The sequence below is a fragment of the Ammospiza caudacuta genome, chromosome 8 (assembly GCF_027887145.1).
Source record: "Ammospiza caudacuta isolate bAmmCau1 chromosome 8, bAmmCau1.pri, whole genome shotgun sequence".
Classification (NCBI taxonomy): domain Eukaryota; kingdom Metazoa; phylum Chordata; class Aves; order Passeriformes; family Passerellidae; genus Ammospiza; species Ammospiza caudacuta.
Window position 1 is genome coordinate 15,963,969 of NC_080600.1, and position 27,043 is coordinate 15,991,011.

The 27,043-nt window shown below is 39.4% G+C and overlaps 1 protein-coding gene across 2 annotated transcripts in view; it reads right to left on the reverse strand.

Moving 5' to 3' along the window:
* The window catches only part of HECW2 (HECT, C2 and WW domain containing E3 ubiquitin protein ligase 2), a 99,583-nt gene that overhangs the window by 25,709 nt on the left and 46,831 nt on the right, over positions 1-27,043 (reverse strand). For both annotated transcript variants that reach the window (XM_058809115.1, XM_058809116.1), the window contains exons 6-18: positions 26,847-26,989; positions 24,022-24,122; positions 22,106-23,455; positions 20,925-21,020; positions 18,426-18,576; positions 17,969-18,072; positions 14,738-14,862; positions 13,956-14,141; positions 9,491-9,625; positions 6,681-6,783; positions 5,568-5,664; positions 1,988-2,071; positions 80-189 (exon numbers count right to left, since the gene is read on the reverse strand). In XM_058809115.1, the coding sequence (XP_058665098.1) occupies positions 80-189; positions 1,988-2,071; positions 5,568-5,664; positions 6,681-6,783; positions 9,491-9,625; positions 13,956-14,141; positions 14,738-14,862; positions 17,969-18,072; positions 18,426-18,576; positions 20,925-21,020; positions 22,106-23,455; positions 24,022-24,122; positions 26,847-26,989 (2,785 nt within the window). The remainder of the gene's footprint in view (positions 1-79; positions 190-1,987; positions 2,072-5,567; positions 5,665-6,680; positions 6,784-9,490; positions 9,626-13,955; positions 14,142-14,737; positions 14,863-17,968; positions 18,073-18,425; positions 18,577-20,924; positions 21,021-22,105; positions 23,456-24,021; positions 24,123-26,846; positions 26,990-27,043) is intronic.

Genomic DNA, 27,043 nt, shown 5'->3' on the forward strand with positions numbered 1-27,043 from the left:
ATAGTTCTAGATCTTGTCTGATCAAGGATGAGAAGTGGTTTCATGGAGGCCCTGCAGAAGCTTTGTCTGAGCAACTTACCTGGAGAGTTCTGAGGTGAAGACACCGGCGAGCCTCGCGGGGACTGGCAATAGCTGGGATGAAGTAAGGCATGTGGCGGCACATATGACATTATCTCCTCCTCAAACAAGCTGGCAAAAAGGAGAAAAGGAGAAAGAACATGTTTATTTGAATAAATAGCAGGTTTCACTTTCTAGGGATAAATCCCTAGTTATTAACCTGTTTTCTTTGATAGTCACCTATTTTCACCGTGCACACTTTAAGTGCTACAAAGTATTTTATTGCCATTTCCTCAAGCAGATTTTGAAAGTACTAGAAAGCAATAACTGCTATTTGGGTATTTCCTCTCAAGGTTAAAATATAGTTAATCAGCCTTAAAAATTCATGGGCCACTCTCTCTTTTTTTTTTTTTTTAAATGTTCTCATTACAAAGGGGTCAATAACCTTACTCAGAAACATTCTAAGCCTCCAGGATTAAGAATCACATCTGAACTTGTTAAGTGTATTGACTGGTAAGCTTGTTAGCACAACATTTTATGTTTAATAACAGTACTATTAAACATTTTATGTTTAATAACAGAACCAGGAATCACATCTAGCATTTCAAGCTCAGTTACTTCATGCTTCATCTATTATTGATACACAACTTTTTAAGTGAAAAAACTCAAACATTCTGCAGCCTAATCACTGCTTCTGTGTGTGTGTGTGTGTGTGTGTGTATGCATGTATGTATATATGCATATATATATATTAAAATTTCAGTCTTTTCCCAAATCTGACAAGGAAATCCAAAAAGGGACAGAATATCTAATGTCAGAATGGATCTGGTATCAAAAGGTATTTTGAATGTGAAACATGACACAAATAAACTGTTGCAATAGTACATAAAAATCACTTTCAAAAACTGAGCTATAGAAAGAACTGTAAACCTGTCTTATACTATCCAATGCAACGAAAACAATGTTAAAATAAAAGATGTTTTTTACTAAGTCTGCTCACCAAACAAATATCTAGATTTTTTACATGGACTTTTTTAAAACGGGTTCTTTCTCACAGTTTTTTTTGCAGTCATGGCCATGTGATGTTTTCCTCCAAGTTAAACATTTTAAAAAGTTTCTTAAGAAACAATATTTACATTTCAAAAAGACCCAGGCATAGATTTAAAAAGAGATTTTTTAATAGCTGTAATAACTAGGAGATTTAGGGACCAGAAAGGATTATCATTATACAACCTGACCTCAAAATACAACTGATAATGTCAATTTTATTTCACTAGATTCCATTTTAAAGGTACCCATGAACTTCTTGATGCATTTTTACAGTGGATGAGAGCACAGTATCAAGATAAAAGGGTCTAATTTTAGCAAAAAAATCTGCCTGATTTTTCAAGTTAATAGCTTAAATGAAAAGTACTGAAGAATCAGCTTCCCATTTTCTGAAGTCTAAGAATATTGCCTTTACAAAAGGGGACAATGCTTGACAGCAAGTGAAGAGGCAAGAGAGATATTAAGTAATAAAAAGACTTCTCAAGTATGTGCCTTTACAAACAGGCACTTCCCAAAGCACAGAAATAAACAGATGCAGTCTAAAAGTAGCACAAGGCTCATTGATGAATAAAGGTCTGAGCTGTACCACCTTTCTAAGCATCAGGGCTGGATGCAACAGGACAATTACAGGTGGTCTGGGCAAACCCATGTGAATCACAAGTAGCTGAAGGTCGCACTTGAAAAGTGTGACATTCAACTACCATCTAGAACTGAACATGATGAAAATAAAACCTGAGCCTTGAGCTGTAGCTCTCCCAGCTGCAACTCCAGGGAGGGAAAGGGAAGCAACTGGGTGACATCATCAGCCCACACTGCTCCCTGAAAGCTCCTGAGTGGCTGCCACAAGGTGTTCCACATGTGCATGGGCAGCAGCAGTGCCTACCTGAGTAACATGACAAGGTCTGCATCACTGGATAAACGCACCAGCCCAGGTGTTCCCTCTGTCCGGATGAACTGGATCTTCTCCCTGTGTGAGCAAAAAAAGGCTTTCAAAGTACCTTTTGCAAATAAGGCATCAATTTGTACCACAGCAACGAGTACAGAGTATATCAGTAATCTCTGGGTTATGGTTTTCCCTACTTTTTTTCCCTGCCACACCAAGCCCATGTGAGCAGTAAAATACTACAACCAAAAAGTTAATTTGCTCTGAGGAAGGATGCTCCCATTGCCCTCATCTCTTCAATGCTCATGTGCTTATGCTCTGGGCAGGCTTCTTTTACTCCAAAAGAGTAAAAAAAAAATCAATCCCAAAAATTCACACTCAAGTCTGTGTCTATTAATTCAAAGCAGGAGGCTGAAACCTGTAAAAATACATTCCTATTGCAAAAATGAGTTCACTGTCTTTCTGAATCTCTGTACAAATGTAAGCCATACATTACAATGTATACCTGTGATTTTAAAGCCAGCATTTTCATAACACACTGCACTTAAGAGATCTTCCAGTAAAAAAAACCTGCAGTACTTCTCCCCTGTATTTCATCTAAACACATATCCTTTCTCCTAGACCCTGTTTGGTGACTGTGGAATCTATGCATCTTAAGTTCTGAGCATGGTAACACACATAATTTTAGGATCTATACTGAATATAATTCCTTAAATTCTTATTACTTTTCTCTGCAGAGCCTTTCCTTGCATTCTGTAATACAAGTACATCCTTCATATTTTTTCTCTATCGGTATGATAGCACAGCAGAGATAAATTCTAATTTGTCTTTACACTTCTGGAGGAAAAGAAAACAAGAATCAAACCCATGTATTAAAACCTAAACCTAGTCCCAGTTTGAAAGGAGAAAACCCCCAAACAAACAGAAAAGACCTCTGTGAGAACAGCAGCATTAGCTTAGCTCACAAGTCTGTCTACACCATGTCCTATTACCAACACTGACAAGAAGATCAAAAACACTCCATGCAATTGGCAGGGACATCTGGACACTTCCAAAGCCCACTTCACTTTACATTGGTGCCCAAATGGCTAGGCTGGAGGAAATAAATGGTGGATTATAAAATATATCTCAGTGTTCGGTTGTCAGCAACACCAGAAACCAGAAGGACATTTTCTGGGTTAACTAATATATGCAGCCTTCCAAATTATTGCAATGCATGACTTTTTGGTGTTACCAGTGAGAGTTGTGATTTCAGTGATTTTTAAAAATATATATGCCTTTTACCTTCCATTAAACTATAAATTATATTTAATGTATAACAGGTGCCTTTGCCTGAAGCCCTTTACATTATTTAGCAGCCTCTCAGATTTACCTTTAGTGGCCTGGAAGAAGATTTAATCTTGGCAACATGCCTAACAAAGATATGGGAAGTATAATGTTCCCACTCCACCATGAAACCTCTGAACAGCAATTTTCTACATGTAGTATACTTTCATTTTATATTTTAATAGACTCTCAACTTCTTATCTCTTATTTCTCTAAGGTAATGAGAAATTATTTTAGACAGAAAATGTCAGAGATCTTTTCAAATTATCTATGTCCTTTTCCACTGGCCAAATACTGATTTTCCTCCTCATCTATGTAATAATTGCAATAATATTAATAATAGGAATATTCAATATAATTATAATTTCACTTCAACTGCACCGAGGTCCTCAAAGGAAGAGATCACTAGCAGTTGTACTAATCACTATTAAAAAAAATTACACAAAGAATTTACACTGAAGGATTTTAGTTAGGGCTTAATTTTTCAGGTGTTACAGTAATGTCCATGGAGTTGCTTAGTCTCACGGTTGCTCTGTGTCAAACAGACATGGATTCCAATAATTTGCTAAGTCAGGGTCTTTAAAAGACTAACCGGGAAAAATAAAACTGGGATATTTATAAAAATTAAAATCTTACTGAAGCATCAGCTCTAGAAGAATATAGGAGAAGTATAATGGAAGATAATTTATGCTAATTAAATTAATAACTTCAAATACTAAAATTAAAATGGGACCATTCAGCTTAAGAGAATGGCTTTTCTGACCAATCCCATTCAATGTAAAAAAAAATTATGTTCATTAAAATCCTCAATCATTCTGCTGAGGAAAGTCAGTTAAGGCATATATCTTCAGTCTCCTTCCAAAGTAAATGTACAGAAGGACATATAATCTCAATCAAATTAGGAGGTACAGAAAATCCTCTGATATTTCGTTTCTAATCTGAAACTCAACTTTTCTTGAGAAATCAAGTTTGCGGGAAATTATGCATCTGTAATCAGGAAGCAAGGTTCTGCTAGAAGCAGAATCGGGGAATACCAACAAGCCTTGTGAGCAATTTGAACTTTAGTTTGTTAAAAAAAACCCACAACACACATGAAGAAAATTGCACTGATTGCTATCAGACTGCAGGAAATCAAGCACCCTGGGAAAAAGAATATGAAGCAATGAAACTACAAGCAACCAGAAATTGTTTGTATGCTACTTCCCAGCAGATTTCAAACCAAGCCTGGTGGAGGAAACTTGCCTGCAGTGATATGGGTACAAGTGTTTTGACATGCTGAGAACTGCAGATTTCTGCTGTATTTTCTAGAGAGCTTGTATTCTGCTAGTGTGTTGGTTCAGGTTTGGCAGCTAGGATTTCTTTAGAAGGTAAACCACGTCTTTAACACATCACAAACTTGTTATGCTACACATGGGGAAACTGCAAAATAGGGTAGCTCACTGAATTTTGGGAACTTGCAGGACACAGAGGAAAAGGGATCACTAAGTAACACAGAACAGAAGAAAAATGAGTACCAGTGCTGGCTACCATGCCAGCCAGTGTGGGTAGAACTCTGGAACACAGCACTGCACAGGAGAGACACTGCCAACAATCAAACCAAGTTTTTAAATGTAGTGTCCAAGGAAGAACAGATACATTCATTTCAGTTCTGGCCAATACTATCCAAGTTGCTGGTGTTTCCATTTCCAAGTCCAAAGATATGAGGGAGTTACAACAGCCACACAACAAAGATCATCCTTCCTCAGATCTTGTTGCACTGTGCAAAAATCTGTAGATGTACCATTTTGTAAATTTTGGAGAGACATAAAAAATTCTGATTGAGGTAAGATTATCTCCAGATGTCATGAGGCCAGGACAGCCTTTCTGTAAATGTGCTTTGCAAAGATAAGGACAAATCCAAATGCCATTCTGCCTCATGCTCCCAGCTGAATGAATGGGCACATTTGCTGTGCCATCCAGCTGCCTTGGCACATTAGGAAGACATCAGCAAATCTCTTATGCCAGTTGTTCCAAACATTTTCTTGTAGGTACATTTATCTGATAATTAAACATTATCTCTGTTCTCTCCAACCTTGTCAAAGCAGACTGTTACACAGAAATACAGTGAAAAACTATTTCCCACAGCTTTATAAATATGTTTGAAGTCATCAGAAGTCTACATTCTGTTATGTTTCACTGTTAATTAATGAAAGTAGCTACCTGTAATTAGCATTTTTACTGAAATGGGAATAGCAGACTTCACTTATTTTCTTACCTGAGTGAATGATTCCTGGTAAGATCTGGCTGGCGCTCTTGGAGAATTTCAAAGATATTGGGCTGCCGCAGAAATGCAACTATCTTGTCATTGTAAGCTGAAAACATTCACAAAAATATCATGCTGAAACAAGGAGATCCAAAACAAAGGATGACATTCCTTTTGAGTCTCCAACAATAATGACACACTTCACCTTCACAGTTTTGAGTTTAGAAGTACTGGGTTGATACTTTTGTATGTAAGGTTACCAATTCTATTGTCTTTTAAGGAACACATTTCTTATGATTATGAACCAAATCTCATTGTAGCATATCCTTTCCACTGCTAACAGCTATTATTCTGTTAGCAGTTTCTATTATATTTCATCACTCACACTCTTAGCTAAGGTGAAACCAGAAGAGTTATTGTTAGTATAAAATTGCAGGGACCTTGGTTTTCACTGCATCTATTCTCAAACATTAAGCAGCCATTGGAAACACCCATATAAAATCCTCATTAATGGCTGAGCCCATGAAGCATGCACACCATGTCCATGGCAAGGGGGAGGATATAAATGGGCAGAGGTTTTCAAGTAAACATGCCACAGTAAAAAGAGCCAGTTAGAGTTAATCAGATTAATTTATCTTGATTTAGCACAATGTGACAGCTGTTAGATTTAACAAGATACATTCTGCACATGGTGGCACAGAAGCCAGTAACTCTGTGTGTTTGTAACTGAGAACAGAAGTTAAGCTAATGGCTAATTCCAAGCTGATTAACACTTCCTGTAATCTTGCCAAAATAGATACTCACAAGTTGTGGAAAAAAAAAAAGTTAAAAATCTCTGAGAATACACGTAGTCCAATTACGATCCAATCTGATTCCCTGGCTTCAGTTCATCCTTTGAGCACACAGAGTATGTGAGCCAGGAAGGTAAAATACATCACTTATTTAGTTCTGCACACTTCCAGCTCTGAAAGTTCCAACTGAACAGTAGGGAAATGCAGATGGACAGAAGGATCATAACAAATGGCAACTTCCAGCCATCCCAAATAAATGGAAACCCCTGCAATGCACACTGCCATGGCCCCTCAGTGATGGAGAACTCTGAGCAGAGGCTGGATGCTGACATACCCACTGGAACCACATCCTGGTACTGAGCTCTGCTGACTGTGTTAAATGTGCTGGATGGTCTTGGCAAAACAGGGGGTCCTGAATGGCGGGAGTCCTCTCCGACCTGAAAACGTGCAAGCAACCACAGTGAGTGTCTCTGTGCCAGCACAAGCACTCAGGTACAGAAAAGTGAGATTTTATATGGCTTAGAACCAAGCACATGCATCAAGGCTTTGCTTGATCCCCAGTAACCACTGCAGCAGGAAGCAGCTGTGCTGCTAGCACAGGTACTAGCAAAACATTATTTAGCATACTGAACCCATAAATAGAAAGAATCAAAACTAATGCAAAATTTACTGTATTTTTAAACAGTCCTGTAATTAATGGACATCTTTATCTACATGAAACATTCTGGAAACCAAATTCTGCTCCTTCATTAGCACCTCTATTACCTCTGTGCATGAATGCAGTTTCCCTAAATTTGAAGTGGAAAGAAGTTTGTGGCTGAAGCCTCAAAGGAGAATAAAGAAGTGAGTTCACATTCAGGCATGGCAAACAAGTCCAAAATTGGTAAAAACGTGGCTCCTAGAGTAATTCAGAAACACTGATATGTTTTTCTAGTATTCACCTTCTGGACTTAAAAAAAATTCCACGTGAAGAAGTTTTAGGGTAGAAGCACAATATAAAATTGTTCTTAAAGGCATTTGTCATGTTAGGGCAACTGCTGTGGTTAACTGCATCATGAGGTTTCAGATATTTCTCAGTATTCAGTATTTTATATCTATAAAACATTTGGTCAACCTCTTTTTGATGCTGCTGGACCTCTTTGTTTACTTCTCCATTATCTGCCTACATGTAATGGTTAGCATTTGAACTGTACTCCCAAGCCTCAAAGATCTATAAAACATCTAACTGCAAAAGATCAAATAATTATAAAAGGTTGCTTTTGAATCCAATCTCTGAAAATACAAAGCAGCAAAAGTCCCAAGATATGTCCCAAGACCTTTTTGCTCTCTCATAATATTCTTTCAGAAAAATGTCGAACTATTTCCTGTTAGGCAATGTGCTGGAAAAGGAATGCCATTATTATTAGCTCCAGCTTCACACTGTAGTTCAGCTTTAGCTAGAAAGGCATTCCTTACACTGGTTCATGTTTGCTTTAGAGCATCTCTGTAAAAATTGGGTCAGTGGCTTCAAAACATCAAAGTTCACGGCAAGTTAAAGCCAACAAAAGTATTTTGATTTTCTTTTTCATTAAATACTCATCTTTTGCAATAACGTACAGTTCCTTTATGCAACAGCTTAAAACAGGGGAAAAATGCAAATATGCAATATGCAATACATAAGCCCTAAAGTGCAGAGGAAAAACTGGTGTTCAGGTTCATACATATGTAAAAAGAACATCATTGCATCATTAATACTAGAATGGTAATACTGTATGGAATTGCTATGCTTGAGATTCCTATCTGGAATTAATTCAAGCAACAATTGTAACAATATCAAGGAAACACTTCTAAAATTGCATATAGAAACATGGTTAAATAATTTCATGTATCTAGATGGAGTAGCAAATTTTGACAGGCAAGCAGTACCATGTATATGAAATATATATGATCATTTCTTGTTGGATAAACTATACTTGTTTTGCAGCACTGACAACTTCAGGAGCATGGCTGGGACAAATACCTGTTTTAAGTGCAGAGCTACTGGATGCTGCTTAAAGAGAACTAATTTGGGTAGATATTGGGTAAAATCAAGACAAAAAAAAAATTCTGCTGTGCTACAAATCAATCAAACAGAAATACTTGCTTTACCCTATTCAAGATCTAAATAGCTATATGAAGGTATATAGCTTCTTGCCTTATACACAACATCACCAAACTAATGGGAAATGCTATTTAAAACCATTTGCAAAATATTCCTGACACTGGAGAGGAGCTGACTAAACCATGTTCACACAAGATGTGACACGATATGCAGCCGGTGCTGTGGCACTCACTGCAGCTCAGTGGAATCCCTGTTAGAGAAGTGGCAGACAAGATTCATGTTTGCTCTGAAACAGAGGCCTGGCAGACCTTCATCTGCCACAAGACTGAGCTAAGAAAAGGATAAATCAGATAATTTCTCTTGCTGTTCTGAATTGTATTATGTTTAATTGCTGGCATGGAACAGCCCTCTCCTAAAATGACAACGTACAGCCAACAGTATGGAAGTTTTTAAATAAAGTACAACTGAAGTCCAAGTCACTGCACATACACAAGGTTACAAGCATAAGGAAGTGACAACAACACTATGGGGACTGCCAGTGAAAATGGGGCATGACAACATAACAACAAAATAGTGTTTTCCATGTACTTCTGATCAGAAAGTAGAGATTAAATATATATTCAAAGGCATATAGCAGTCTGATAAAGGCTGTATGTGGTATGATTTTTTTACACTTCATGGGGCAGCTGCAGAACTAGATGTATAGTCACACGTGCATCTTTTCCCCCCTGTTATTCTGCACAGTTATGTATGAACACACTTGGCAGACACCACGCTAGACAATGCACATTTTGTCAGTGAAAGACTGGATACAGGAACCAGTAATCTGTAATCAGATGCTCTCCTGTGGTTAAGTGGGGTTACTGCGAATTCAAAATTAGTAAAACTCACGTTTGACATTTTTCCTCTGAACTCCTACATGTTAAAAGCAACAACAGCTAGTAGAAAAAATAGTGAATCCTTACAGATGACTGGTGCACTGTTATGGAAGGATCATGCACACGGAATGCTGTGAAAGGGGATGGTGGTGCCCCCGAGGAGGAGGAGGCCCAGGCCGCACTCACCTCCCCAGCGCTGTGGCTGCGCTGCCGGGTCAGGTGCTGCCGATGGACCAGGGCGCTGGTGGGCCGGCTGCTCTGCAGGGGCAGCCGCGGGTCGATGAACGTCGTGGTGCGCGAGTTGTGGTCCACAAAGAAAGCCTGCAAAGGACACACGAGACAGAACTCATCAACACTGGTTTCATTCATTATGTCTGAGGTTAATGCCTATTGGGGATCCGGGTTTCATTCCATCAGGTGGGGCTGTGGAAAATCTGTTACTGTGGCTTGCATTTCCCTTCTGCAAAAGGAGGACAATACCTTTCCATCCCACCCAAAGGGATGAATTGTTTAATGCCTTACATTGTTCCTGTCTCTAAAGTCCTTTGAAATTCTCATCTGACAAGCATCAGAAGTGGGAAGCTTTATTATGACTGTCAAGAGGAGAAGACTTGAATATTTCATAAAAGTAATCCTGGGGTATTCTCCTTTTCATTTCCTTATAAGCAGCTAAAAAGGCATCATTAAGTAGCAAACCCATTACCTTTTGTGAAGTATTAACCATATAATTATGAACACAATTGGCTGTATGTATGTCAAGTGTATGCTTGCATCCAGTGATGAACTATGATTACAGACCAACAGGGATTTTTGCTGTATTTCTGCTACAGTTATTCTAAGTTCATTGACCTTTTTTTTTAAATCAAAACAAAATGCAAAAAAACCCTAAAGCACTTCCAGAGCAAAAAAAAGACCTCTGAAAGTCAAAAAGAAAGGTCAACCAACAACACAAAGATGATGGCAACAAAAAAAATTAAATCAGGCAATTGATGAGAACAACCACATACTGGCCAGTCAACCATTTGCTGAAAACAAGGTCACAGGGACATGTATCCTGGGAAATTAAAGCCTTCTACAATTCTATCCAATTTGAACCAAAAAGGTCTCTAAGCCCTGAAATTTATACTTTTTGTAGCACCAGTGTTGCACTTGGAAACCAGCACTGTTCTATTTCAACACACTCCGTGTTTTCTGTCACAATACTGGAAACATGTGGAAGTGGCAAAAAAATTCCTCAGTTTTGAGCAGGAGAATTACAAGAAAGTGACATCTGGCTCGAGGAATCAAAAAATCTGGACCAGCAGAGTGGTGGTAAGGGACTGCAGGAGCCATTTCTGTGTTTGGCTACCAGTTAGGTACTTCAACCACAATTCCACAAACAATTTATTCCTATGGTGTCAGCAAAAGCAACATTCTCATCTTTCCCTCTCCCGACCACTTGTTTCATCCCCTGTGTGCCCTTCCTGCCTTGTGCTGGCACAAGTGTTTGTGTAGCCATGCAGTGAACCCATCAGGGGCTCTGGTCCAGGCTAAAATTACTCTCCTTTTGTCTCTCTCCCTGCTGGCTCCTCTAACCTTGGTCAGCTCACCAGGGATGAGAGGAGAGGAGAGCAGAACCACTTTTCTGGCAGCAACACCAGCTTCTAGTATTCATGGAATCATTGTTTCAGATTGGGAAAGCCAGACCAGAGCAAATGCAATTCTTCTGACTGCTGTGAAGGTAGGCAGACAAACCAGTGTGTCATGCTATACAGCAACTAAATGCCATTATGGACTGCAGTGGGAGAAAATATTCATACTTCCATTTCCCAAGGAAGGAGAAGCATATGGAGAGACACCACAGTTGCAGAACCCTAAAAGTGTTCCAGAAAAGAGCACCAAGCCTCCTATAGCCCCAACAGCAATCACCTGTAACCTGTAGCTTGTGCCTACAAGGAAGGAATCCCATCACCTGACCAGTAAGAACCCTGTTCTGACCATCTGACATAGTCACAGATATGCAAGTGAAACTGTTTCACAGTTCAAACACTGTAAAGTGTTTTGTTAAAGTGTCAATAAATGAAATTTTAATTGCTACATCTGAGCCTGATGTCTACCCTGCAAACAATGATGCCACCCTGCAGTGCAGGTATACAGATTAGAGAATACAAAACCAGTGAGAAAGAATGAAAACCATAATGAAATTTATATTTGGGGCCTGGCAGATGACTGGAAGGGACTGCTGGAACACAGCCAGTCGTTCTGAAATTTTTTCTCCTGATTGGTAAAGATCTACCTACTTTACTAGCATGTGGTTGGTTTGGGGTATTAAGCCCTTCTATCTGTTTTTTTTAGTCTGTGTACATTTATAAGATGTAATGCACTTTCAGCAAAACACAGGTTGATTTCATGAAGTCAAAACCATACTGTAAATCACTTATTAAAAAATCCTGATTCAATAAAGGAGGTAGTACCCCTAGAGCTGCACCACTCAGTTCTGAGCTAATGCAGCACTCTAGTATTGCATGCAGTGTTCCACAGCATTCTATTTAAATAACAACTCAGTTTAGACATGAAGATAAAGACAATCATATCTTATTAAATATGTATGGTTGCAGGTCAGCTCGTAGTAGCCTACTTTAAAACAAAGCATAAATTAGCACTTTGAAGCTTTGGTGAAGATAGCCATTGGAGCTTCAATGCTTTGGGCTAATATGGACACTGGCACACAGCTCAAAATACACTGTGGTTCACAATCTCCTTTCAAAAAAATTCCTCTCATAACTCCTGCCTAGCTATAATCCATAAATCTACAATGCTTGGAGAGACTGACATAAAATAGGTAGTGCCAAAACTATATTTAGCCCATTAAACATGAATAGTTGCCCTAGTTATTCTTCCAGTTAATATCTGTGAAGCTTGCTAAAATACCTTTTCTTTCCATTGAAGACTTCAGTAATCAATTACTATGATTTCTTTAATTGTAGAGAGAAAAACCAAAAATGTGCTCTAATAAATTCCTACGTATTTGCACATCTTGCAGAGATCTAATTAAAAAGCACAAAGACTTGCATCTGAATACATATGGACATGTGCTTACACACACTGCACAGATGCATTATCTGTACAACGTCTGTGTGTATGCACATGGGCACTGCAGGGCACAACCTCAAAGCTCAGCTCAGGGGCCTATTAAGCCTGTATAATGCTTCCTGCTGCCACATTTTCCAATGGCTTTCTGCCTCCCTGTGGTCAGTGACTGATGAAGGATCATCTGTAATGCCCATTAGAAACTACACTATAGTCACACCAGACTTTTTATGGTATTATCTCCTGCACGGGCTACACAGAGGAGCCAAAGAGGAGCTGGACTTTGCGGTGCAGCTCTGGGGGGAGTTCAGAGGTGGGCAGTCCCCAGCTGACCCTGGAAAACAGCCCACAAAGAGGACAGGCACACATTGCCACGGGGGAATGAAAACACCACTATTCAGCATTGCACCAGGGCCAGAACCATCACTGTGCCTCATGAGCAAGAGCACCGAGCTCTCACTGATATACTTGAAAAAATAGAGGAAAATCTCTTCTCAGCAGGGAAGAGTACTTAAGGAAAGGAAACATAATTATATATTGTGTTATGGCTAAGTTCTACTCCTTTCTCTTTAGGTTTATGCTTTAATAAAGGCAGGTCCAGTTTCAGTTTGGTCTCCCCAAGCACTGGTCTTGCCATGTGCTGGCCATGGTCTCTCGAATGCTAAATAGGCACTTGTGACACAGACAATTCAATATGATGAAAATGAGCAATACTAAGACTAATTCAAAGTGAAGAAATCCCAGTAAGAATTTATTCAGTGCTTCCTCTTCTTGATTAATATTGTGGTAGCATTGTTGTTACAAAATACTAACCCAGAAATCCAAAGGTCTAATTCTCTCTATGGAGAACATATTAAAGAAAATTGAAAATTGCCCCATTCTTCAGGAGAAAACCGGCCTCTGAAGAACTTAATGGAACAAAAATTACTTAAAACAGAAAACAGTGAGGCAAAGAACAATGTTTGTAGAATTTCACATTCCTAATTGTGTGTCTAATGAAAAAACAAAGTGCTTTTCAGAGATAAAAAATCTAGGAAACAACCCTCAGGTATTTTTACCCTTTAGTTTAGAATTGTCTGATCTTTCCAAGCATCAAGATCATTATTTATATGGACTCTCACAGCTAACCACATTGAGAATGATGAATGTAAGAACCAAGAAGCTAAATATGCCAATAATCCTAATAAACTGATAAGCCTTATCACTTCCGCACATGCTAATCACAGTCCATTTTTAATCCTCCCGTTTTCTACACAAAATATAACATTCCAGATACTGAGGATGCACTAGCTTAAAGTTACATTAAAACTTACATTACAACTGTAAAAGCGATATCAAAATATTTTTTTAGGAAATTGAAAATCGATACCTGTTTAAAAAAATCATTGAGATTTACAAGTATTTAAGATCTCTAAAACCTCTTAAGGAAACCTACTCCATACCATCTCTTTCCTTCTAAGCAAAACACAAGCACCAGAGTGATCCTCCTGGGAGCTGTCCCAGACAATCCTTTTTATTCAAGTACATCCATCTGATCTCAGAAACTGATGAACACAAGGCCCTCTCACCCCTGTGGAGTTACCTTGCCCTGATGGTCGTGTTTCATCTCCCAGCCCCTGGGCAGCTCCAGCTGTTTGTTGGCAAACATGTTGAGGAAGCCCACCAGATCCCGGTTGTGCTGGTAGCGCTCGAAGTGGTGGGTGTCGCGCCGGACTTTGGTGATCATGTGCTTCAGACACGTGTTGTTTGTAAACATGCGGTAGGCACTCTGGAAAACACAAACAGCAAGGGCTCTTCAAAGGGGAAACTGCTCTGGCCACTAAAGACAGCCCTGTTCATTGTAAGTGGGCCTGCAGAAGGAAAGTTACTCCTCCAATTGCTTCTCCTTACACTCTAAATGCCATTACACAAAGAAACACTGGGGGGAACCTATGCAAAAGAAGCACTGAAAAACATACAAACAAAGAAAATATATAATATTAATATAGCTTTTTTGTTCAGTGTGACCTCTAAAATACTTTGCTATAAACAAGGCAATCTTGGGGAAACAAATAAAGCCATTAAGCAGCAAGGTCTTTCCCAGAACTTTGTCTCGCCCTGTGAAAAGCACAGTAAGAAAGCTATTGCTTCCGTAAACAAATAATTTTCTATCATAAAAACGATGAAGAATCAAGTGGAAAATAAAAATTGCTATAATGCAGAGCTATGATGGCCCTGATAGCCCAGTAATTTCAGGGGATAATGATGAGTGAATCTAGCCTCCCTATGTACTACCAATATCTTATCATCAAACACTGAGCAGTGTTTTTGTACACAAAACAACTGCATTTATTAAAGCCTTTGAGCTGTAGCCACCATACTCACAGGGTTAGAATGCAGCACTGTAAAGAACTCTGGGCTGATAAGGAATTTCACAGGGGGAGACTGGAGCAATAACGTAAGTCTGGATCTGGAGGTAGAGTGAGGCAGCACATTCTCTCTTCGAAAATCTAAGAGCAAAGTAAATGTCAAAGATTTCCAGCAGTTATTACCAAAGCATCCCTGCAAACAACTACATTGATGTGAATAACACAAGCAAGGAAAGCATTAAGTAGACAACGATATCAGATTTTCTGAGGAAGGATTATCCACATAAATGTACCCAAATTTCTTCTAAAGTAACACTGAAGTTTCTGAAAATATTACAATCTTAGTTTAGTAACATTTACCTGTTGTTTCTGTAAACAACCATTAAAAAAAAATCATGTTCCATTACTTGGGTTACCAAGTTTGTGCTTCTATATGAGATGCAATGAAGTCCCCTGGGCATGTCTGCACTGCTATACTGTAGCTGTATGCAGGCAAGTTATTTTTTAAAAGCTAACTAATGGATACAAAAGTCATTGTACAATTATAAATATTTAATTCCTTCTTAAAAAACAAACAATAAATCTGCCATTACCACAGTCCCAGTCTTGCTACAGTATTGAAACAGCTTATGTAAGTAAGAAGCAGGTTGCCAAGGAAGTACCTTTCAAGTTTCAACTTCCAATAAACATTTGAGTCTTCTCCTAGCAACTATAGAAGCGCCCTGATTTTTCTTCAGTACCATGAAGGAAGTGAAAAAATACTGAGTGTTGTTTGCTACAATGCGAACACTGTTGCCCCCAATTCTCTTTGAAGACATTTGGAAGTGTATTTTTAATGTAAATGAAAAACTGCAAGTTCAGATCTGGTCTTCAGTGATACTACACTAAAATGTGTGCTGCCATCTACATTTCAATTTCTTTTCTTTTTACACGTTGCAGTATGTGCACTCTTCTCCATCAAATGAATATTAATCATGTAGACCATAGCTATCACAGATATAAAACATCATAACACACAAGCAGACGAAGGAAAAAGGTAGTGAATGAGACTCAAAAGTGAGGGAAAAGTAAGAAGAAATAACAAAAGAAAAGGAAAATAACAAAGGTAAGATTCTAAGTAAAGGGAATGGAGAAAATAAAATAAACACACTAAAGGAAACCAGGAAGTGTGAGGGAAACTGGTAAAATAAATAAACAAGAGGGTTTTTAGAAACACTACTTAAACAATAGACCTCAAGCTGTCCCAAATGGAACACATCACGAACAGGGCAAAGGCAGAGTGGCACAAAGGCTCCTGAAGCTGTGCCTGAATACTTGGGCTGGGAGTGTCTTGCAGACACTCACTACAGTTTTATGTGAACTCTGTACTGGTACAAAACTTGGGTGTACACCAGGCAACTCTCACACCCTGGAAGATGCTGTGACATGCAGCAGGTAATTCCTCTGTCATCATCTGGTCAATCTGGAAACCAGAATGGGTCACCAGGTGGGTTTTTATTGCAGTTTGAGGCTTATGAATTTGGTTTATGAGAAGTTTATTCAGCTGAATTTGCTGGGTAGGTTTGGCCTGAATTTGCTTAACTTGTGTACAGCACTAACCATCTGGCTGTACGTGCACAAAGCTAGAAAAGGAAATAGCTACAACAGAAGTGAAGGGTGAAGGGTACAAGTAATAAAAGGGAACACTTGGGTAAATCTCAAGTTTTACAATGACTTGAAACTCAAAAAAGGGTGACACTGCTTGCTTATCAGATTAATTTAGGAGAGACTTTTAAAAGAGTACATCAAGAGCATCGAGAGACCAAGCCAAAACACAGGACACCACACAGCCATGCAAGGGACTGGATGGGTAAAAAACTTTATCAACATGTTAGTAAATTTTCAGTAGGAAGATGACAAAGGAGAGAACTGCTTAGTGAAAAGAAAAAAAAGAATAATGTTTAGAACCCTAAACAAAAGGTATTTCTTCCTATCTTCATTCCAAAGGTTAACACTGGAGAGACTATCAGAAGAATGAAAAAATGGAGGTGAGAGAGAGCAGGTTAAAGATCATGGTGCAAATTCAAGGTTTTCAAAGCCTTTAGGTCTGGTGGCATGCGGTGTTAGGAAATAAGGTGGAGTAATCACTGAGACACTGGTGGCTCTTTCAGAGGTCTGAAGGAGTTCTCAGAAGGAAGGGGATAATGCTGTAAGAGTCCACCAAGATGTTTTACTAAGATCTCTGGTCCTACTCATTATTTCTACTAATGACTGGATAGGGAAGAAAAAACTTGTTCCAATTAGGAGATTCTACAGTACTTGGACAGCAGAATGGACAAGATTCAAAACCACAGGGGCACATTAGGAAAGTACAAAGATCTGTGTGCAGGTAGGGATAATCAACTCACAAAGACCAATGAAAACAGACATTTGTGCCAAAGTTCTGCATACAAGGCTCAGGACTTGATTTTAGCAGATCAAAGACCGAACACTGGTTAGTGTCAAACCATTAAAAAGAAAGTAAACAAACAAATAAAAAACAAGCCAAAACAAACAAAACCTTCTGCAGTAATGTACAAGGAGTGTTTTATGTAAGACACTTCCACAATCTCTTTAGTACAGCAGAGTCATAGCTTTATTTAATTTTCTGAAATATTCCTCAGAAGCTGAAGACCAACTCAAGACAATCCTGAGCTGGCCAAAAAACTAATTTGAGACCTAAGTCCAGAAGTCACGAGGAAAGACTAGGAAGCAATGGATTTAAGGGTATGTTATAAGAAGAATAAAGACTGTCTAAAAAAGTTAAAGAATGTCCCTCAAGTGGAGAATATAAGAACTCATGAGACAGCATTTGGCAAGCATGGCCTAGGAACAGCTCATCCAATTTATCTAGAGATGTAGCCAATGACTTTCTGAAGCCCTTTCTAGTTCTACATTCTACTATTTCAAACTGCAATAGCAGAGTCAAAATATTTGTAAGCCAGATCATGCAATTTTGTATTTTTTTCACTGCAAGTGTCCTGCTCTCTAAACCAGTCTGGTACTGACAGAAAAGTGCTCTGAATCTCACAATCTTCTCTTCAGCATATTGAGCAGGCTGAGTCATAACCTTCAAAACTAGACAGAATTGAAAACAAATGGCTTCATTTACACACAGACTTTCAGCAGAAGCAGTTAGGGTTTGCCTTAAGTACTCTCATTAAATCATCTGTGAGATCAGTGCTCCCTTCTTTGGAGAAGGGGTAAAAAATTAATTTCTTTTTTTAACCTGAATTAGAATGGTGAAATTCAGCTTCCTCTGCAGTTCCATCCACGGCATTTGTGTGCTCTTCAGGCCTGTCATTTGTCATTGTTCTTCGGATGCTCTGGTACCTAGGGACGGAAAACTGGACTTTACATATAGTATATGGTAACTATGATCCAATTCTGGCTCCGAGGGAGCCTGCTCATATTTTCTGCCATATAGGTTAATATATACTGACCTCTAATTTCTGCTTTAATAGCCTTTTGAATTTCTGACAACCATCATCAGATGTATTATTTTTGGTCAGATAGCTTAAGATCACAGGTGGAACACAAAAGCCCTGGAAACTCACATGCATACTAAAAGCAACAGCCCCACAAAAATAACCACCTAAGGGCAGCAGTGGGAGCAGCTGTGGCCTTGTCTCCATGCTCAGCCTTGCAAGCACACAAAGTTCACAAGCACCAAGGGTGACTCCTACCGGCGATTGAGCTGCTCCATCTGCTGTATGGAGTTGGATCTCTGCAGGATCTGTGGGGCCGGGGGAGCTGTGGGGCGCTGCCATGTTGTTGTCCTGTTCACGTGGTCCACGTAAAAAATCCGCCCGTGGCTGTCAATTCGAGCCTCCCAGTCTAAGGAGCAATAAAATACTGTAAACTATGGAGGGCTTGGGACTTATTTGTTGATTTGTTTGAGCTCTGTCACTTTTGTAACCCCATCTATTGTCTCTATAATAATCATTTCTACTATAACGTAGACATATGCATATCTATATAAAAAACACACATCTATACAGAAACAGACATGTCTGATTCTTAGACACCTGCAGCTACAGAAAACGTGCAAGCCATTTAGTATATCAGTTGAAAAACAGTTTTTGAGACCCCGGCAGGTGTCTAGATGAGACTGTCTATATTGCAAGTCTAAGTGGAAGTAGTATCTGCTGACAAAATAAAAACACTCAAGTTTTAAAACCAGAGTTTGTAAACAAAATATTCCAGGAAGAACAGAATTGTTCACTGGGAAAACAAACAAACAAACAAACAAACAAAAAACCCCCAAAAATCCCTCAAACAGTTCACATCTGTGAATTCATTATCCTGCTTAATTGTCAAGCCCTAAATAGTAAGTTGGGATTTTTCTTGTCATGTTTATGTCCAATTCTGACACCGTCACCATTTCTGTAACATGCTCTTGCAGAAGAAAACCATTTTTTCCTGCACTTAATTTAAAATACACAAGTTTAAACACTTGGGCAATGGCTTCCAAAGTAAAACATCTGCATCACTGTTGTGATGGACAAGGCTGCTGTGTTCCTAAATGAGGCTATATTCCATCAAATCACTGTTAGTCAAATGTGTTACAAATAGCTTGCTGAATTGTCATTCATCAGTGTTTCATGGTCAAGCTTTATTAATTTTTTTCCCCAGGTATGTAGGAACTGGAGCATATTGTTGCACATTAGAGGCAGAAATAAAAGATCAATGTTTAAATTCTTTCTCCTGTTCTTTAATTTGACCTAACACAAGACTGAAAGAATGACACATATTTTTCATTGTTACTTTCAAATGTTGATGAAACAACAAATTGAATATAATCCAAATTAAAAAGAAATTACAGTTTACAGCTCAAAATCCTATTCTTAATATTTTCCTTAATTTTTCAGCATTAAAATATGAAACCTGTCACACATCTGAAAGCAGAGCTTTAGAGAAAACAAACTGAATTTGGGCAATGATTAGTAGACTTTTTTTGTATTAGCAAATTATTTATTTACACAGAGATTATATTGGGCTTTGACTGTAAAGGAGTGATGTGTATATGCATGCATACATGCTGAAACCCAGTAAATGGCAGAAATGTTTAAATACTACACAATCAAAGCTTTTTCCACAAACATTTCAGCAGTTTTTCCAGTAAGTTATTGTAGTGTATAGTTTTCTTCTGAAACCACAGAACTGGACCAGCTATTTCTGTGCATTTCTGAAATACCTGTCTCCCAGACACAGGTTTGTAAAATGTAGAACTGGTATAATAGGGTGGCAGTTAGTTAAATTGAAGATCTGCACACAGGATTAATCTGATCATAACAGAACCAGCAGGCTGCAAAACCATATCATCATCCTGGCTTTGCACACACAGTTCTATCTGTGTTCTGCTGTCAGGCTCCTTCCAGTTACTTGCTCCAATTACAGAGCAAACACAGTCCCATACCATACTGGGAAATAGGATCTGTTCATTTTACACTAAATATCTTAATTCCTGACTCCTTTAACGTAACAGAGCTTTGCCACAGACTTCAGTGGGTCTGAATTTCCTTTCTTTTTTTTCATATTTGGTTTAAAGCTATGTTTGCCTATCAGGTGTGTACCTTTTTTTTTGGGGGTGTGGTGGTGTCCTTTCTTTGAATACATAATACTGAATAGATTTTCACTTCTCAAAGTTTAAGCACATGAATAAGTTCAATAATTGAGAGCAATGTATTTTTCATATACATTAGAGAAATTACAATTCATTTGTTCATTAAAGTTCATCTAACTGTTGCTTAATGTCCAGGTTTATTTTAATATAAAATCTTCACTCTGCCTCAAAAAATGCAAGGAAACACAGACACCTGCAAGTTAATCTGCAGATATGAAAGATGTTGTATATGCCTTTGTGAATCATTACCACACAAGCAGTATTCAGAGATTTCAGAGTGTTTGACAGCTCACAGTGCCTCACCATCACCTCATCTCCCTGCCCCTGTGCAGTGCACACAGGAAAGGCAGCACTGTCCCTGCAAGAGTGACGCTCAGCAAGTCTGTGTGCCCAGGTGTAATTATCACAGCAACAACACCGGACCCAACCATCATCACTCCTCACTTCCAACTCCTCAGCTGTTCATTCTCAGTTCTCACGTTAAAAAAGGAAATGTAATGAACTCTCAGTAATGAGCCACAGGCAGCTTATGCCCCAATTAAAGGATGCAGAAGCTCACTTGGTGGCAGAGCCTCGTCCACTCTCTGGTAGCGGCTAACGTCCTGACGCACCGAAGGCAGGGACCTCAAGGGCTGGTGGCCATTGGCTGGAGAACCTGGAACCAAAACACACACACATTTCTTTTTTCAGTCAATGTGGGGAAGCCCTAGAGTTACCTCTAAAGTGAGCAAGCAGTGTTAAAGCTTCTGCAGGACTATGATATTTCAGGATATATCTAACAGTCATCTTTTCTTGGGGTCAAAATAAATTATGCTGACAGCTCTAGGCAAGTGATTCCTCTGGGATGTCCTAGTCCTGGAAACATCACCTCTGGGATGTGCTGCATCCATCTGTGAGCAGCCAAAGTCAGGGCATGGAAACAACCTGTGCCTGAGCCATATCCCAGGACAAAGCTCCACCTGGCCCCAGAAACCTTAAGAGTGGGAGGTGGAGCTGTCCACTGTCCTTCCTTGCTGCAGCCAAACTGATCTGCAAAACATGATGCAACATGACACCTAATAAAGAGCATCCCAAATGTCTAGAAAATGCTGTAAAAGTATTTGAAGTGAACGCCAAAATTATTATTTCCAGTCAACAACATGTTTATGAAGGGAGGAAATTTTTGCTTATATATAGCCCTTGGTATGTTATGAAAAAGATGCATTTGGAAACCCGCTTGATTGGATATACTTCAGTCCCTGAAGAAACTGAACAGATTCCATTATTAAAGTTGCTTGGAAACAATTCATTAGGGACACATTTCTACTTTCAGTGATTTTAGTGAGACAGAAAATTCTCAACTGTTAAAATAATTTAAAAATCAATAAGAGTTTTACAGTGTTAACTTAGGTAACACATTTCTCTCCTCCCAAGGTTCCAGTGCACTAGGATCCATCTGTACAGAGAAGGAACTGGGAAAAGGAAAATAAAGAGCCTGAAGTGTACAAAATATTATTACTTTTCCTTTTCCCTTTCTTTTGATTACTGAATTAAAATACATCCAATTTTAAAGTAAACACATTTTGGATATTTCAGGTTTGGATTTTTCATTAAATCAAAAACTTCCAAAAGTGTCTTGAAGAAAGAAATAAATTCAAAAGAACAAAAAAAAATCTTGAAAGCTAATGAAATTGAGAATTTAAGGATCTTGTTTTCAGGTGCAGTAAGGTCACTCCAGAAAGTGCCTCCTGCAGTTGTTACCTCCAGTAGCTCCTTCAAGCTGTGCCGTGGCACCCTCACAAGCTGCCTGCGCTCCCTCAATTTCTTCATCCTGAGACTGGCTCTGGGCAGCTGCTGCCTGCAGGCTTCTTCTTCTTTGCCAGATTTCTTCTGCTTCCTCTTGGTCCGGCAGTTCACCTGCCTCAGCCTCCTGCGCCTCCTCCTGAGGTAACTGCACCGCAGGCAGAGAACCAGCAGCGCCCGCAGGCTCCTGTGCTTCGGCACCCGGCTCCGCCGCAGCTGCCTCGGGGGCACAGGCTCCCTCCTCCTCCTCCTCCTCCTCCTCCTGGGGGGAGAAGGCCGGGGTCTCGGGAAACCTGGCGCTCTCGCAGGAGGAGCAGCGCATCTCCACGGAGGAGCGCCGCACGGTCGCGCTCTCGTTGCAGGAGCTGTCGGCGCCCTCGGCGTCGCTCTCCCCCTCGGGCCGGGTGCTGGCCTCGCTGACGCTCTCGGTGCGAGCGGGGTCGCTCTGCTCCGTTTCCGACGACAGCTGAGAAGGCTCCGAGCCTTGGTCAATGGACTCCGTCTCGCTGACGCCCCTTCTGCTCCCACCTGCGGCCTCAGCAGCTCCCGGGTCCGCGCTGCCAGGAGGCTGCTCTGCCTCTGCAGGGGCAGGGGACTCGCTGCCAGCCGGCTCCGCTGCGGCCTCTGCCTGAGAGCCCTGCAGGGTCTCGCCTCCTTCCTCCGGAGGTGGAAGCTCTGGGAGAGAATCTTGCTGGTCATCAACTGATGGCAAAGGAGCATCAGAGGCTGAAACCCTTTCACTCTCTGCAGGCCCCGGCATTACCTGATCTGATGAGGAACTTACTTCATTTCTTTCAACGTTTCTGGTAGCACCATTAAGCATTACTAAGCCACCATCATCTTCCAAAGAAGATGGAAAACCCAGGTCTTGATGCAGCTCGTGCTCCTCTTCATCTGAGTCAATGTGAAGCATAGCATTAAGTCTTGTGTCAGTAGGGAAGCTACTCCTCAGTTTTGGGGAGGCTCCTCGTGGACGGTCACCACAGGCAGATGTCCCTGGCCTGGGATGGTTATTGTGTTCTATTGCATCGAGATAGTCATTTAGTGAGTCCTGGCGGCCTCTGGGAGGGGATGATCTTGAACCACCAGAGGTCAGCTCATCCTGGTCTGTCTCCAGAGTCCTACTAGTCCTTAAAGAATGTCTCAGGATTGTGTCTCCAGAAGATTCCTCAAAGACTGGGCCGTTGGAACACACCGTGGATGTATCGTGATGTCCTGCTGGCATGTCCTCATCATCAGAGGGGCTCCCCAAGTCTCCATTTACAGAGTTGGTTCCTAGCAAAGTCCCAACTGTTTCTGGTGAAGCATCTGCAGAGACAGAAAGACTGTAGGTGAAACACAGAGAAGCAAGAACACAGAGTTCATTCTACTTAAATTATATAAAAATACACATCCTTGAAGATGCTTGTTAACTTCAATCAGAAAACTAAGGGAAGAAACTTCAATCAAAGTAACAGAGGCATCTACAGTGTTGGAATAGCAGTTACAGAATTTTCTCTGTATAAGTCTGTATACTCTTTTGTAGGATATAGAAAAGAGGTGTATAGTATGACTTTAAAGATTCCCATCTTCCTTTCAAAAGACAGAGCACTGCCAAGCATACAATGAGAATCACAAGCAGATTCATTTAGAATCTATCCCAGAAAATCAAAAACAATATGCTAAGTGTTGGTGGTTCTTGAACTGCCATGTCCAAGGCAGTACGTGCCATATCTAAATTTTTAATCCCAAAAGAAAAAATCTGTAGTGGGGGGACCATAGACAAATGAGAAAGTATATTATATCATCAACAACAGAAAAGCACATACACAGAAATACAGAGAAACTCCTTCCATACAACTATCTGGAGATCCAGATCATTGACAAATTCTCACCTTCATGAACAGAAGATGTGATTTCCACTTTGAACTGGAGATACCCACTAACATGATCGGCAGGGAGCCTTCTGCCAAGATTATAGCTGACAACCTGGTCTCTGCAAAATCAAAAATATTTGGTTTTTAAAATTTTTGCTGGCTTCATGTTTTCAGTATTTAATTCCTATTATGCTATTAAAATCGGCCACATACTCCAGTTTGCATGGAAAAGAACAAACACTAACAGTGGTGTAAAATACCTTTTGTTAACAGATAAAGCACCCTAAAAAACTGTGTTTGATCAATTCCAAATACAGATTGTGCCCCACCAATTCTTATAGATCCCTAAATATCTTAAGATCTAAAGCAATCAAATTGCAAAGGTCCCTGTCTAGGCTAACCTCCTCCTATCCCAAATGCAGTGTATAATTAACAAAACCTTTCTGCCCCCTTGTGGTTTTTACTATGTACAAAAATCACAAATAGTTACTTCATAATTTTTCACATTAAACAAAGCACTTCTATGTTCTGATTTAGTAAAACAATTAATGCTTGAATTTATCCTTAAATACGTTCTTAAGAGTTACTGAATTCAGCGGGGCTCAGACTAGGTTAGACATTTGTATCAGCTTGACACTTTGGATCAGATCCCAGGCTGTACATTTTCATTTAGGCACAGCCAGAATTCACAGCCCTAGCTCCCCTCAGCACAGCTGGGACAGCTGAAGGAAGAAGAGGGAGCTACTATAGACCTCCACAGGAAATTATTGTTATTTATGCAAATAACTTGATACTGGTATAAACACCTCTCTTTTACTGAGAGCACTCCTACTGCAAAATAAAACAAGTTATTACTGAAATAAGCTGCAGCAATTTGCATAAACTTTTAGGGGAAAAAAAATAGCCCTGAGTGGACAAGCAGCCTCCCCTCTCCATAATGCTCAATAGTCCAAGTACAAGTCACCATCAAATGTCTGAGGTTTCCAGTTTTTACATAAGTTTTATATTACTCCATGCCATTCGAGAATAGAGGAAGCCATGTCATGAATAATGCCTTTTCTGTATTCAGCTGAATCAATTCTAGATGATTCTCACGCTCATTTATCATGTTGTCCAGGAAATTAAAGCCACAGTCCATTTCATTACACAAATTTGTGAGCTCTGACTACAGCTAAAACTGGGGTAGCATTTATTAAAAGGGGATGATTCTGGATTTCATCTTTTCATTCCTTAAGTATCATCCCTGTCATTACCAAAATGATGGTGTTATACCTGCTTGACCAAAAAAAAAAAAAATGCAAGAGAATTAGCAGTTATAATTGTGTATTTGGTACATTTCTACTTGACATCTACATTAACCATTACTTTACTTTGCAAAACCTTTGGTGAAATATTGTCTATCTTTACAAAAATCTGAAAATGGACAAGTATATTACAGAAGAAGAGGCAAAGATTTAATGTCAGTTCTAACAGCAGTATGGCAAACTATCCAAATACCCATATTCTTAATACAGATTTCTTACACTGCCCCTCCTTTCCTAAGAAGATTTTATATATCAAATATACAGAACTGAAATTCAGAGAAGAAAACAGGAAATGTCTTCCAGATCAATGGTTTGAAGAAACAGAGGTGAGAACTGATGAACACAGAAAATTGGTAATTTCCACAAATCACAGCACCGGGAATCCAGAGCACAAAAACATTTTAGTGTTTAGCAAGGAAATACACACCCTGCACTAGGTTTTAAAATCAGCCTAGATCATGGAGTTATTTTTGAGTTTATAGGAGTGTGCAAATTTATTAGAAAAAGCTGCTTGTTCAACCAATATGTTGAAACTCAATGTGAAGCACTTCCTAGAAAAGTTATATTGTGTATATATCACTGTTCTTGGATACCACTACAAAACAAATGGACAGGCTTTTAAAAGTTCTATGTCAGAAGGTATCATCAAAATTTTAAGCTACTCTTACAATTTTATTCTTCCTTTACTTACCAGTGTAGACACCACTTTGAAAATGTAAAGATGAAAACTGTTTTCAAATTGAATTTGATTTTCTCCCCTTATGCAACCTGTTACTTTGAGGGGAATATCTCTGGAAAAGGATGCCAGTTTGTATAAGTGTGATGACACTGCCATGCCCTTAAGCTTTAAGCTTTAAAGCAGAAAATATGCATTTAATTTCATCATGATTCCTCATGGGCCTAATACTGTGGCTTTTTAAAGTCAATTGAGACACTAACTTTAGCAAACTTTGAGGCAGGGCCTTTAAAAAAGGCATGCACAAGAGGTGAATTTTGAGTCCCATCACTGAGCTATTCATAACAACAGGCAATTTTAATTGTGTAGTGCTAGAAGAACTCTGAAAATAAGGACTCCCAGCCCTGCAGTTCTGGCCAATTCACTGAAGGGATATTACATCTCTGATTAGTGAACTGACAATTAAAAAGACACCAGCTGTACAAGAAGTCAGTCAATTATACCTGCTTGTTCTAAAAGATTTGCACACAACCATGTAGTACTATGAAAATGCCTTGCTTCTTGACTAGCTAGCCAGAGGGTAAGGTTTCTTGTGACTAGCATTTTTTATATAAAGAAATAAGGCTGAAAGAAAAAGACACACACCAACAGAAACGTGGGTACATGTATTCAGGACAGGGCTAGAAACGTTGCCATTTTCCAGTCAGGCAATAAAGCTATTAAAAATTACAATATATTTCTTAGTATAGATGTAGTAAAAATTTGCTCTGAGTAAGCCAAAAAGGCTGCTTTTTGCTCTCAGTATCCTAGATGCTGAGTCCTCCTGCTGAATACAAGCTAGCATTAAGAATGTATTCATTTACCCAATTGCATGTCTCTCCAAAAGTCTCTGAACGGGTATGGTTAACTTCCCAAGGAAGCGCTTGATGATTGGACGACTCTTGGCAAATTTGTCTTTAACCTCAATTTCCAGGACATCTGTTAGAAGTGCAACAAAAGAATATTTCTGGAAGGAAAGAACATATTTGACACCATATCAATACACCTTTATTCAGAAAGA